The following is a 14,864-nucleotide window of genomic DNA, read 5'->3' on the forward strand; positions in this document are numbered from 1 at the left end:
TAAATCTCCCAGTTCATGCATATAGAATGTGTTTCCATCTATTTAGATCTTTCCTAATTTCTTCCAATGTTTTATAATTTTCAGCATACAAGTTCTACAGTTCTGTGAAAGTCACTGTTACTTTGTTACTGAGTCTTATCTCTTCTGATGCTATTGTAAATAAAACTGTTTTCTTGATTTCATTTTTGAATTGTTTATTGCTAGAATATGGAATTACAATTGATTTTTATATATTGATCTTGTCTCCTGCAACCTTGCTGAACTTGCTTTGTTTGTTATAATAGTTTGTGTGTGTGTGTGTGCTTGTGTGAATTCCTTAGGATTCTGTCTATACGAAATCACGTCACCTGTGAATAGAGATAGAACTACCAGGCCGGGCGCGGTGGCTGATACCTGTAAACCCAGCACTTTGAGGAGGCCGAGGCAGGCAGATCATGAGGTCATGACAGAGATCGAAACCAGCCTAGCCAACATGGTGAAACCCCATCTCTACTAAAAATACAAAAATTAGCTGGGTGTGGTGGCACGTGCCTTAATCCCAGCTACTCAGGAGGCTGAGGCAGGAGAATTGCTTGAATCAGGCAGGCGGAGGTTGCAGTGAGCTGAGATCTGCACTCCGGCCTGGGTGACAGAGCAAGGCTCCCTCTCAAAATAAAAAAAATATATATATATATATACACACACACACACACACATATATAAATATACACACACACAGAACATCCAGTAAAATATTGCATAAAAATGGTGAGAATAGACATTATTGTCTTCATCTCAGGGAGAAAGCATCCAGTTTTTCTCAACTAAATATGATATTAGCTGTGAGTCTGTCACAGATGGCTTTTATGAAGTTGAGGAAATTCCTCTTTATTCCTAGTTTGTTGAGTATTTTAATAATGAAAAGGGATTGGATTCTGTGAAAAGTTTATCCCGCATCAATTGAGATGCTCATATACTTTTTATGCTTTATTAATATGGTATATTACATTGATTTTCATATGTTATGCCAACCTTTCATTCCTCAGATAAATTTCACTTGGTCATGGTAGGTAATCCTCTCTATATGTTGTTTAATTCAGTTTGCTAGTATTTTGTTTAGAATTTTTGTGTCAATATTGGTCTACAGTTTTTTTTGGTTTTGGCATCAGGGCACAACTGGCCTTATAAAATGATTTAGTACATCTTCACTCTGCTTCTATTTTCTGGCAAAGTTTGAGGAGGAATGGTGTTAATTGCTGTTTAAATGTTTGGTAAAATTCACCAGTAAAGTCACTTTTCTTTGTGACTTTTAAAATTACTAATTCGGCTGGGCGCGGTGGCTCACGTCTGTAATCAAAGCACTTTGGGAGACCGAGGCAGGTGGATCACCTGAGGTCAGGAGTTCAACACCAACCTGACTAATATGGTGAAACCCTGTCTCTACTAAAAACATAAAAATTAGCCGGGTGTGGTGGTGTGTGCCTATAGTCCCAGCTACTTGGGAGGCTAAGGCAGGACAATTGCTTGAACCAGGGAGGCGGAGGTTGCAGTGAGCTAAGATCACGCCACTGCACTCCAGCCTGGGTGACAGAGCAAGACTCTGTCTCAAAAAATAATAAAATAAAATAAAATAACTAATTCAATAGTTTTACTTGCTGTAGATTTATTCATATTTTCTATTTCTTCATGAATCACTCTTGATTTGCATTCTAGAAATGTGTTCATTTCCTCTAGGGTATCTAATTTGTTAGCACACAATTGTGTAGAGTATTCTCTTATAAGTTTTTCTATTTCTGAAAGCTGGGTAGTGATGTCTCCTCTTTCATTCCTGATTTTAGTATTTGAGTCTCCCCTTTTTTTTCTTGGTCAGTACAGCCAAAAGTTTGTGAATTTTGTTGATCTTCTCAAAGAAACAATTTTCGGTTATTTTTAGTTTCTCTTTTTAAATTTTCTATTTCATTTATTTCCTTTTTAGTCTTCTTTCTTTCTCTTTCTTCCTGGCTTTCTTTCTTTCTGCTTGTTGTAGATTTAGTTTGCCCTTCTTTCTTTAGTATCTAAGAAAGTAGGTTATTGATTTCTTCTTTTCTAATTCATAGGGACAGCTCACAATGTCCCTATAAGCATTGCTATCACTGCTATCCCATACGTTTTGGTACCTTATATTTTCATTTTCATTCATCTCAAAGTATTTTCTAATTTCTCTTGTGATTTTTTTTTCAATATAGAGAAGGGGTCTCACTCTGTCTGTCACCCAGATTGGAATGCAGTGGTGCGATCGTTGCTCACTGTAACTTTTAATTCCTGGGCGCAAAGGATCCTCCCACCTCAGCCTTCCAAAGCACTGTGATTAGAGACACGAGGCGCTGTGCCAGGTCATCTTGTGATTTCGTCTTTGACCCACTTGTTATTTAGGAGTATGCAGTTTAATCTCTTGTGAATTTCTCAAATTTCCTTTTGTTCTTGATTTCTAATGTTATTCTGTTGTGGTCAGAGAACATACTTTGTATGCTTTCAATCCTTTAACATTGACTGAAGTTTGTTTTACGACCTAACATATGGTCTATCCTGGAGAATGTTTCATATTCACTTGAGGAAAATGTTGACTCTGCTGCTTTTGGGTGGTGTCTTACGCTTGTCTTTTAGGTGTAGTTGGTTTATCTTGTTCTTTGTCTTCCATTTATCATTGATCTATCCAGTTATCCTATGAGTTATTGAAAGGTGGGAACTGAAGTCTCAAACTATTTTTGGTGGCTTATCTATTTCTTATCTATTCTGTCAGGTTTTGCTTTATGTATTTTGGTGCTGTTAGGCACATGTGTTTAAAACTGTTCTATCTTCCTGATTGACTTTTTTATTATAAAAATGTCCTCTTTATCTCTAATGACATTTTTTGTCTTAAAATTTATTTTGTCTAAAATTAAGAGAGCCATTCCGCCTGCTTTTGTTTTTTGTCTTTTTGAGATGGAGTCTTGCTCTGTCACCCAGGCTGGAGTGCAGTGGCACCATCTCAGCTCATTACAGCCTCTGCCTCCCAAATTCAAACAATTCTCATACCTCAGCCTCCTGAGTAGCTGAGAGTACAGTCGCCTGCCACTACGCCCAGCTAACTAACATTTGTATTTTTAGTAGAGACGGGATTTCACCATGTTGGACAGACTGGTCTTAAACTCCCGACCTCAAGTGATCCACCCACCCCGGCCTCCCAAAGTGCTGGGATTACAGGCGCCTGCCACTACGCCCAGCAACGTTTGTATTTTTAGTAGAGATGGGTTTTCGCTATGTTGTCCGGGCTATGTATCTGCTTTTGAATACTGTTTGCATGGTGTGTCTTTTTCTATCCTTTTACTTTCAACCTATTTGTGTTCTAAGAAAAAACAGCTAACTTAGAAATGAAATATTTCTGCTAAGTGTATATATATATATATATATATGTATATTTTTTTTTTTTTTTTTTTTTTTTTTTTGAGACGGAGTCTTGCTCTGTCACCCAGGCTGGAGTGCAGTGGCACCATCTCAGCTCACTTCAAGCTCTGCCTCCCAGATTCACACCATTCTCCTGCCTCAGCCTCCCGAGTAGCTGGGACTACAGGCACCTGCCACCACACCAGGCTAATTTTTTTTGTATTTTTAGTAGAAACGGGGTTTCACCATGTTAGCCAGGATGGTCTTGATCTCCTGACCTCGTGATCCACCCGCCTCAGCCTCCCAAAGTGTTGGGATTACAGGCAAGAGCCACCGCATCTGGCCTCTGCTAAGTATATTTTTATTTCAGGTTTTAAAATGCAACAAATGATTTTTAAAAATCCACTTAATGAAATGAAAACAATTAACATCAAGAAAATAAAAGAAACTTTTGTTTTCTCCAACTCTCAACCAGTCTTTGATTTAACTTATAAGGATTTATTCTTCAAAATCAGATGTGATTTTTAAGAATATCATCTTCAAAATTAAGTAGCATCTAATGGTCTGCCATTCTTTTTCTGTCAAACCAGAGAGGAAAGAAATTCCTAAGCAAGGAACACTACTCAGAAAGTACTGTACCATGTCTTCAAATGCCTGAGGATCAAGTTGGAAAACTGGAAGCAACAGAAAACACAGTAAGGTAACTGATTTCACCTGGGGAAAAGTCACTTCCTGTTTTGTTTTTGTTTTTGTTTTTAAAGAGACAAGTTCTCACCATGTTGCCCAGGCTGGTCTCGAACTCCTGGCCTCAGGCAATCCTCCCACCTCAGCCTCCCAAAGTGCTGGGATTACAGGTGTGAGTCATCACACCCACCCAAAAGTCACTTCCTAAATGTCAATGTACAAAATATGTAGGACACGTATGTGTAGCTAGTTGGCTATTTTAGCAAAGCACCGCCCAATCGAAATATAATACTAGCCACAAATACAAATCACATATGCAATTTTAAAGTTTCTAGTAGCCATATTTTAACAAGTAAAAAAAAAGATGAAATTAATACATTTAACAATAGTTTATTAATAAATATAACTAATATATTTTATTTAACCCAATATATTAACATTTCTACATGTGACCAATATAAAATTGTTATTCCTAATTTCCTACTAAGTCTTTGAAATTTACTGTGTATTTTACACTTAAAGTATATCTCAGGCCAGGTAGAGAGGCTCACACTTGTAATCCCAGCACTTTGGGAGGCTGAGGCGGGTGGATTGCGAAGTCAGGAGTTCGAGACAAGGCTGGCCAAGATGGTGAAACCCCATCTCTACTAAAAATAAAAAAATAAAAAAATTAGCCAGGCATGGTGGCGGGCGCCTGTAATCCCAGCTACTCAGGAGGCTGAGGCAGGAGAATCGTTTGAACCCAGGAGGCAGAGGTTGCAGTGAGCCGAGATTGTGCCACTGCACTCCAGCCTGGGCGACAGAGTGGCACTCCATCTCAAAAAAACAAAAGCATATCTCAGCTCGAACACGCCATATTTTCAATTGGTCAACAGTCATAATGGCTAGTGGATACCATAATGAGCATTACAACTGTAGTATTGAAAGTTGGAAAGAGCCTTTAAATGCTCTGTGATAATCAAATCAAACTTGATCTTTTTCTTAACCACAATTATTATGCATTCCTGTAACATGATCACTTATATAATGGAAATATAAAAATGCAATAGTCTAACAGGTAGATGTCCAATCAAAATTAAAGTTACAAATTTTAGAGGTTGCAATCCGTATTAGCAATGACAGCCACTATTTATTAAGCATTTACTCTGTGCCCGGCACTACTGCCAGGTATTTTAGTCAGTAGTAAAAAATACTTCTATTGGCCGGGCGCGGTGGCTCAAGCCTGTAATCCCAGCACTTTGGGAGGCCAAGACGGGTGGATCATGAGGTCAGGAGATCGAGACCATCCTGGCTAACATGGTGAAACCCCGTCTCTACTAAAAAATACAAAAAAACTAGCTGGGTGAGATGGCAGGCGCCTGTAGTCCCAGCTACTCGGGAGGCTGAGGCAGGAGAATGGCGTGAACCCGGGAGGCGGAGCTTGCAGTGAGCTGAGATCAGGCCACTGCAGTCCAGCCTGGGCGACAGAGCCAGACTCCGTCTCAAAAAAAAAAAAAAAAAAACTTCTATTACGCCCACTTCAGAGAAGAGGAAACTAGGCTTGAGGAAGGTTAACTTGGGCAAGATCACACAGCATGTAGGTTGTGAAGCTATCATTTGAACTTGCACATTGGCCGGCTCTGGAGCCTCTGCTTCCAGCCTCCCTAAAATCAGTCCCTCCACCTGCAGATATCCGCTGAATCTCAAATATAAAACTAAGAAAGGGCACAAAAGAAGACAATCAAGTCAAAATTTCCCTGGCCTGTGTTCCATTCCACAATTTACTGAGGGCCTATTGTGCACAATGTCCTTCAGGACTGATAGGGTCCCACTTGCCCCTGGCTGGGGTGCACTGACTGTATGTAACAGACTGCTTCAGAGCAGGAACTTGAAAGTTTTGATAAAAAAGCAGTTGAAAAAAAATGTGAATAGTTCAGCATATTTTCAATAAACAATTTTTCAATCGTTCCCAATTTTTTTGTGGCTCTTATCTAAGCAGTAGAAAACATCAATATTAGAGTCAGAAATCTTACTTATCAGCCAAGTGTCTACTGAAGATGGGTAATCCATTCCATATACCATTTTACTCTGCACAATTGGGAGACCAATAGAAAATATGCAAGTAGATTTTATATAAACACAAATGGGATGCACATGACTATGCACCAGATGCAGCTTTAAGAGTCATTACTTGTTTAAGGCCAGGCATGCTGGCTCAAGCCTGTAATCCCAGCACTTTGGGAGGCCGAGGTGGGAGGATCGCTTGAACCCAGGAGTTCAAGACTGTCCTGGGCAATATAGCAAGGGCCCAGCTCTAAAAAAACAAACAAAAAGAGTAATTACTTGCTTAAGGTCACATTTAACTCCCAAATCCATTTACTAATAAAAGATGATAATTATTGAGTATCTACTTATGCAGACACCATACTATGTGAATTTACATATATTGTCCTAACTTTCAAAACACTCCTATGAAGAACTATTATTCCAATTTTACAGATGAGAAAACAAAGCCAGCATTCTTTTTCATTGTACCGGGTTAATTATTAATAAAAATAATAATGCCACCAGCTTACATTGGTGTAGTTACAGATTATAACACTTTGATTTATATCATCTAAATTGACCCTCATAATAAATTGTGATATCAAAAGCACAAGAGCTTACAAATACCAAGATGAGGAGTCATAGAGACCCGAGGCAACTTAAAAAAAATTAGATTATTCACTTGGGAGAATCTTATGTTATTTGCATTCAGCACTCTATGAACCAGAAAGGGCAGACAAAACCAAATTCTATCCCAGTTGAAAAAAGCTTTCACAGAGGTCTTACAAGCCTAACTTCTCCAACTTTCTCCCATTTCCAGAACACGCCCGTCAACATGGGAGCCCATAAAACTAAGAGCAGTAGCAGGAGAGGATTCTGATGCACTCTAGTTAAGGAGCCTTGTCTCCTGCAGTATTACAAACAGGTCACACCCAGGCTGCGCAGTACTTCCTAACAGCAAAAATCCTAAACTACCTAGATTTCACGTACCAGTTGAGAGACACTTCGTTTTAAGAGGGGTTGCAAATGCTCCAAGCAAATTTGCCTCCAGCACTTAATGGAAGTAATGTCAAGTCCAATAAATTGCAAGGGAAAGGAGCTGGCCATTCACAGGATAAACCACTAAGTACATTACTTTGGGGCAATTTTGTTTTTGTTTTTTTATTTTAACGTGGCCAAAGCAATGGCAGCGAATACGGAGTGAGCAAAACTCAAAGTTTTCTATCCTTGCATTTTTACTTCCAATTATAGGTTAATGCTAGAAGAACTTTTATGATTAATAATATTATACTTTTTATTATCCCCATTTTATAGATGAGAAATTGAGGCTTAGTGACATTAAGCACTCGAGGTTACACAGCTAGTAAGAGACTAAAGATACAAATCCTCTAGACTCAAGTTCAAGGCTCTTTACCTTCCACCATTTGATCTCCTTGGGAAATAAATAAATCTATACTGCTGCAAGTTGCCTTTATGCAATATCTATTTTCTTTTCTTTCTTTCTTTCTTTTTTTTTTTTTTTTTTTGAGAGGAGTCTCGCTCTGTTGCCCATGCTGTAGTGCAGTGGCATGATACTGGCTCACTGCAACCTCTGTCTCCTGGGTTCAAGTGATTCTCCTGCCTCAGCCCCCCAAGTAGCTGGGATTACAGGCATGCACCACCATACCCAGCTAATTTTTTTTGTATTTTTAGTAGAGATGGAGTCTCGCCCTGTTGGCCAGGCTGGTCTCAAACTCCTGACCTCAGGGGATCCACCTGCCTCCCAAAGTGCTAGGATTACAGGCGTGAGCCACCGCACCCGGCCCCTGAGTTATTTTCTTATAAGAAAATGATACTCTTATAAACTATAAGGACACTCTCTATGAGAAATGGGCTTCTAAGTGCAGTAAGCTTCCCAGAAGGCTGAGCATTATAAACTCTCCAGAATGGCAAGCCTGCTACCAAAAATACAGTCCCCACCTAAGAGGTTTTCTGGACACCAGAACCAGTCTCCATTGTCAGGACATCTGCTATCTACCCCAAGTTTACTGGAATTTCTCCCATTTTTGGAGGGGGGTGGGTGGTCTCTTCATTCATTAACCTTAAAATGCTTCTCCTTCCCTTTTAATTGGATATTTAAAATGTTAAAATAAGGTTGGACTGTGATTTTGTGTTCTAGCAGTTGATGTCACCACTAATACAAAATTGTTTTGTTTTTAGACTGCCTGAAATAATCTTAGGTTTACGCTTTGCCTCATTAAAAAAACAAGCTCCTGGCCGGGTGTGGTGGCTGAGGCCTGTAATCCTAGCACTTTGGGAGGCCAAGGCAGGAGGATCACCTGAGCTCAGGAGTTTGAGACCAGCCTGGGTAACAGGGCGAAACCCCATCTCTACCAAAACTACAAAAATTAGCCAGGTGTGGTGGCTTGTGCCTGCAGACCAGCCACTTGGAGGGGCTAAGGTGGGAGGGGCTTGAGCCCAGGAGGTGGAGGCTGCAGTGAGCCGAGATCACACCACTGCTCTCCAGCCTGGGCAACAGAGCGAGACTCTGTCTCAAAATAATAACAATAACAATAATAATAGTAACAAAAATCTGCAAACTTGATTGAAATTTCTATCATTTAGTAACTATTAAGCAAATATATGTAATCTACAGACTCATTGCCAATAAAAACACATACCACAACAGGTGTTAAAAAGTAACTGGAGATCCGGCCATACCCTAAGCAAGCCCCTAGGCAATTTATCAAATTTCGCTGTTGACCTAGTTATTTGAATGAGTTGTTTTTGTCTGTAATTCTTTTTTTTTTTTTTTTTTTTTTTTTTTTTTTGAGATGGAGTCTTGCTCTGTCACCCAGGCTAGAGTGCAATGGCGCAATCTCAGTTCACTGTAACGTCTGCCTCCCAGGTTCAAGCGATTCTCCTGCCTCAGCCTCCTGAGTAGCTGGGATTACAGGCGCCCACCACCAACCTGGCTAATTTTTGTATTTTTGGTAGAGACGTGCTTTCACCATGTTGGCCAGGCTTGTCTCGAACTCCTGACCTCAGGTGATCTGCCCACCTCGTCCTCCCAAAGTGCTGGGATTACAGGCGTGAGACACCATGCCCAGCCTTAAAATCTTAATAACCTTGGCTGATGATGAAACCTCCTCAGAATCCAGACACCCCAACTACCCACACACACACACACACACACACACACAAACCCAAAATCAAACAAAAACAAAACTGCCCCAAAGTAATGTGCATAGTGGTTTGTCTAGAAGAAATAACGTGGCATGAGAATGAAAACTTGTCACATCTAAGAAATAGAAATTCAACAAAGATAGGTCTGCAGACCTCCTGTAGAGAACCCATCATTTTCATGGCCCAAAACTTTCTAAGAGAATTTTCTCTAGGAATCAATTAGAATCCATTAGGAAAAAATCTTGGCTGGCCATCACAATTGCACGTGGATCCCAGGGCTCAGCCCAGATTCTGGACACAGTGGCCAAGATTTAAAATCATTCACCAAAGAGCAAATGCTTTGACTTTCAAAGAGCAGAACTGCAGCAGAATAGCCAACAGGAAATTAAATTCCCTAAGTTAAATACTATGTACTGCCAGCTGTGTAGAGCTACTCTCCATCTCTCCCAATATGAAACCTCCTCACTAGAGATGTAGCGTCCCTTTGGGGCAGAAATGAATTGTTTTCGTAGCTGGGCACGGTGGCTTGTGCCTGTAATCCTAGCACTTTGGGAGGCCGAGGCGGGGGGTGGAGAGGGTTATCCCCTGAGGTCAGGAGTTCGAGACCAGCCGGGCCAACATGGTGAAATCCCGTTTCTACTAAAAATACAAAAAAGTTAGCTGGGCATGGTGGCACATGCCTGTAATCCCAGCTACTTGGGAGGCTGAGGTATGAAAATTGCTTGAACCCGGGAGGCAGAGGTTGCACTGAACCGAGATTGTGCCACTGAACTCCAGCCTAGGCGACAGAGCGAGCCTTCCACTGACACCCTTAGCCCAATGTATTGGATACAACAGGGTCTCAACAGAAGTACCCTTTGATTTGTACACCCCTCTCTCTGCCTTTGGCAGCCCCAGCAGTTAAAGAACATTGCGTGTATTATCTACGCATTAGAATGCTGAAATTGAAATTACGCCTCTGGGTTCCTAGACCGAGATTGAGATATCAACCCTGTAAACCAGGGCTCCTTTAGGAAGAAAGGTGTTTCTTGACGTTCCCAAATCATTGCGAGAACAGCATCCCTAAACAAGGGATTCAAGGGAATAGTCACAGATCCTCGGGTGGAGGCATCTTTGCTACGTGGACGTGCGAAGACGACCGCGGGCTGGGGACGGGCAGCCTGGCGGGAGAGCCCCGGGCTGAGTAACCCCTCTTCCGCGAAAGCCCCAGGCGTGAGTCACTGGCGGGCGCGGCAGGAGGAAGGGGCGCCCTGAGTCCATAGTCCTGGGGGAGGTCGGAGGGTCTGACAACAAGAGGAGTCTGTGGGTGGAAGGTACCTAGGAAGTGGGTCTAAAGGGGCTGCTGCCTTCCTAGATGTGGGTAAAGGGCTGGATCCCAGGGGGAGAAGGACCGAAGGGGTGGGGCCCGCTCTTGCGGCCGCGGGGAGGGGCCGGGGGTCCGCGAGAAGGAGGCCGACCAGCCCGCGGCGCCGAAATCTCCCGCGCTCAGGAGCTGGCCCCTCCTCCCGGCCAGGCCTCAGGCCCATCGCCGCGGCCGGGCCCGCCGGCCGGCTCCTCCCGCTGTCCCCGCGACGCAGCCCCGGCCCCAGCCCAGGCCTCGACCCGGACCACGACCCCGATCCCAGCCCTGGCCCGGCTGCGTAGCCGCCAGCCGACCCCACCCGCGCACAGCCGGCGGCCCACGGCGCGCGGCCAGTGACGGCACCGCAGGGTGCGTGGCCAATCAGCGCGGCCCCCGAGGAGGCGGCCTCGGCCCCGCCCCCCTGCGCCCAGGGCCAGTGAGGCGCCGGCGCCGGCGGCCGCGGCGGGGTGAGAGGCCGCGAGGCCCCGCCCCGTCCTCCCCTTTCCCCTTTGCCCCGCCCTTCCCGCCCGGCCCCCCCACAGCCCCGCGCCGCCGCTGGTGCCGGTCCCCGCGCTGGGCCCGCCCCCGCCCCTCCCGCGGCCCGCGAGCGCGCCTCACGGCTCCTGTCTCCCCTCCCTCCTTCTCTCTCACGCCTAGCGCAATGGCGGCGGCCGCGGCGGAGCAGCAACAGTTCTACCTGCTCCTGGGAAACCTGCTCAGCCCCGACAATGTGGTCCGGAAACAGGCAGAGGTAACCGAGTTCACCGCCCCCGTCTCCGCGCCCTGGCCGGCGCGCCGACCCTTTCCCGACGCCGGCAGCGCCGGGCCTCGGCCGGTCCGCGGCGGCCGCGCAGGCTGGGCCCGGCGGGCGGCGGCCGCGCAGCCCACGTGTGAGGCGGCCCGCGGCTCCCGGTCGTGCCCCCGGGCTTTTCCGGCCATTGCTGCCGCGGCGCCCGACACCAGTTACCTCCCTGCCGCCGCTCGCACCCACGTGCGGCCGCTCCCGACGCGCTGCCCCAGTCCAGGTGTGGGGTGCAGAGCGGGCCCGGGGCCCCAACTTCGCTGGCCACCCCCTTTCCGAGCTCCCCGCTCGCCCCTTTCCCGCTTTCTCCCAGCGGGAGCCCCCACCGCCTTTCCAGCTGCTGTCTCCACCCAGCCTAGCGCTGTGGGTCTCCCAAACCCTGGCTGCTACCTTACCCGTCACGCCTGCTTCTACCCCCTGCTCATCTCCCACACCGTCTGTCCCTCTCTTTTTAAATGTGTGCCCTTCCTTGTCGCTGCTGCCTTTTTTCATTTAGTTCTTTCTCATTCTAGTTCCTAACATCAGAAGCCAGATTTCCCTACCCCTTTCCACCCCCAGTTCTGTGAAGTTGCCTTTAGGGTTTCTTTCTATGCAGTTTCCACCTTACTCTGGGCTTGTAATACACTTAGTCTGCTCTTCCTTCAGACAAATTTTCTTTGCTCTCTAGAGAATCGTGGGATAAATGGGATGTAGTGGGACTTCCGTTGTTTAACTGGGCCAGTACCATATGTTTAAGTCTTCAACTTCATTAAATATAACCGTAATCTGTTTTTTCAAACCACCTCTTGTTCCTGGCCTCCAAAATGTGGAGATACTTTCAAGTGACAGTAATTTAAATATATCTGTAAGCTCATTTACCGGGTTCACTGGAAGACTGATGTTACATCGTCAGCGTTGAGACCACGATTATTATGGGATATTTCCAGGGGAGGGAGAAACTTTCCAGTTTCTTAGCTGACCGCTAAACTTGGTTATATATGGGTTTTTTTGCAACCATGAGATTGAAGAGTTTTATAAGATTAAATGAAGGATGTTCAGCCGGATATTTTTAAAGAGCAAAAATTAATTTTGCATATAGCCAATGAAATTGACTACAGGTCCTCTTCTGAACTCAGGCCTGAAGACTTTTCCAGGTGTCCTTAAAACAAGTGTTAATCCTTGTTTTGAATAGATGGTGGATGTGCTGGTTATACTTAGAGGTTTTATATTAAGTGAAGTAAACACACCCAAAATTCTGTTCTATATGAAGAGGCATTTTCAACTATTCACTTTATTTTATATATGTAATACATGTTCAGGGTAAAAATTCAAACAGTGAATAGGTTCTTATCCCATTTCCCAAAGGTGACCACTTTTAAGTGTCTCGTGAGTCTTTCCTGAAATTTTAACATACACATTGATTTTTTACTTGAATGGGCTTATAATACTATTTACACTATTTTGCAACTTGAATTTTTCACTCAGTATATTTCACATTGCCTCATAGGTGAGTTTTTTGGTCAGCTATAGATTATACATCATATGGATAGATATTTATATAAGCAACCTTCTATGAAATGGATATTGTGGTTTCCAGTGACCTGCTCTTTTAAAAATAGTGCTATGCACAGGAGTACATATATACCTATCTTTGCATACTTTCCCAGGTTTACTTGGAGAATACTGAAAAGTAGGATTTGTTCCTAGAAGTAATATGCATGTATTGCATCAATTTGCCTTGGGGATATGATGATGCTTAAAAAGAAAAAATTAATGCTTTCTGCTAACTCTTGAGATAATTTTTCGCCAAAATAAGTTTTTAATCCCAACGTATAATAGAAATTTCCATGTGTTACAAAGCAGAACAGCATTGTAATTAGTAAGCTAGTTTAATTCTCCCTCTTCCCTCCAGTTGCTTAAGTCTCTATTGTCAAGCCTAGTGGGGAATCTCTCTTCTATTGAACTAAATACCAGTGTCTGGTTTAGCTTGAATTCCAGTTGGTGCCTGTTGTAAATCTTTTATCACTTACATCACATTGGGGATAGTTATCAGCATTCAGCACATTTTCTCATAAAGAATAATTGGAAATAAGTACTGTTATTCTCTTAGTCTCTTTATTCCTAGTGAAAACATTCAGATACTAGGATTTTACTTTCTTTGTATATCCTGAGAATATATTAATATGTAAAGTAAGTATCACAGTACTTACTGTGATACAGAATTTTCTAATTTGACCCCCAAAAAAATAAATGTTAAGAGAAGTTCTCTGGTGCCATGTAATGTCCTTTTCTTTTTTGCCTAATGAAATAAGCGTTTTATAACAAATCAAATGAAATAAAATTAGCGTTAAGTCTGATACAGCAAATATAGAAATATTTTCTATGAACTGAAAAATTGGCCAGGACTCAGTAAATATCTTTGTAATTTACTCATTCAAAATAAAAATACTTAGTTGACACATAAATACCAAACTGTTGACTAAGGTGACTTCTTTTGTATTCAAATATGGTTATATATTTGGTTGATATCATTGAAGGGATGTCAAAACTCTAAAAAGTTAAAACTTTTTTCATCGTATACGCCATTCAATAGGCTTTATAGTTTATTTCTATTTTTTAAAACCTGTAAGGATATTAACTTTATAGAAAATGTTTCTCATTTGAAGAAACATATGTGAATGTCCCTAAGTCTCAGAATACAATAACTATTGAATAAATAGTTGACAAGTAGTACAGAGTATTCATGGTATTTATCACTAGACATTTTTATATGACATAAGCTTAAGTATTTATTAATCATATGCATGGATTTTGTTTTTTTTACTAAGGTTCTCCATACAGAATTTGTTCCTCATTGATTCTAATAGAGAATTTCATTGAGTGTTTTTTGTAGAGATGGGGTCTTGCTGTGTTGCCCAGGCTGGTCTTGAACTCCTGGCCTCAAGTGATCCTCCCATCTCCCAAAGTGTTGGAATTACAGGCATGAGCCACCACACCCAGCCCGTTGTTGAGATTTCAATAGACAGCGGATAACAGTGAAAAATATACCTGATTGTTGAGGAACCAGGGTGTTAATAGATAAAAGTCATGCATCCCCTTTTACTTTTCCTCATACAAGGTAGGCTCACTATAAATATTTATGGAATGAGATGAGTACATATGAGCATTTCTTCATGGGCAGGGAAGAGGCAGAGGAGAAGTCTTTGCATTGTGTAAATTGTATAAGGTGGAATCAGATAGAATTGAAATTTTTTTTGCCACAACACTGGTAACATTCATTGAACCTAAGGACTAGTGCTAGGAATAGTATTAGAAACAATCTTTATAATTCTTTTATGCTGATGTGCTGGGTACTCAGATACAAAGATAAAGAGTTACCATTCCTGTCTGTGTGGAACTTAGACTGTTTAACCATTGTCCTTTTTTTTTTTTTTTTAATTATTATACTTTAAGTTCTAGGGTACATGTGCATAAGGTGCAAGTTTG

At 42.7% G+C, this 14,864-nt stretch overlaps 2 protein-coding genes and 1 long non-coding RNA gene across 4 annotated transcripts in view; 2 read left to right on the forward strand and 1 right to left on the reverse strand.

The window, feature by feature from the left end:
* LOC126940230 (uncharacterized) overlaps positions 1 to 11,848 on the reverse strand; it is a 91,992-nt gene extending 80,144 nt beyond the window's left edge. Inside the window, exon 1 of the long non-coding RNA XR_007720671.1 lies at positions 11,795 to 11,848. This is a non-coding gene — a long non-coding RNA (uncharacterized LOC126940230). The remainder of the gene's footprint in view (positions 1 to 11,794) is intronic.
* Positions 1 to 14,864, forward strand: part of IPO5 (importin 5) — a 68,704-nt gene that overhangs the window by 11,131 nt on the left and 42,709 nt on the right. For both annotated transcript variants that reach the window (XM_050765962.1, XM_050765963.1), the window contains 2 exons: positions 3,974 to 4,081; positions 11,255 to 11,348. In XM_050765962.1, coding sequence (XP_050621919.1) covers positions 4,032 to 4,081; positions 11,255 to 11,348 — 144 coding nt within the window. In that variant the 5' untranslated portion in view covers positions 3,974 to 4,031. The remainder of the gene's footprint in view (positions 1 to 3,973; positions 4,082 to 11,254; positions 11,349 to 14,864) is intronic.
* FARP1 (FERM, ARH/RhoGEF and pleckstrin domain protein 1) overlaps positions 10,682 to 14,864 on the forward strand; it is a 461,133-nt gene continuing 456,950 nt past the window's right edge. Inside the window, exon 1 of the mRNA XM_050765964.1 lies at positions 10,682 to 10,691. The gene's annotated coding sequence lies outside the window, so the exon portion shown is untranslated. The remainder of the gene's footprint in view (positions 10,692 to 14,864) is intronic.

The sequence above is a fragment of the Macaca thibetana genome, chromosome 17 (genome assembly GCF_024542745.1).
Source record: "Macaca thibetana thibetana isolate TM-01 chromosome 17, ASM2454274v1, whole genome shotgun sequence".
In the NCBI taxonomy this organism is placed as follows: domain Eukaryota; kingdom Metazoa; phylum Chordata; class Mammalia; order Primates; family Cercopithecidae; genus Macaca; species Macaca thibetana.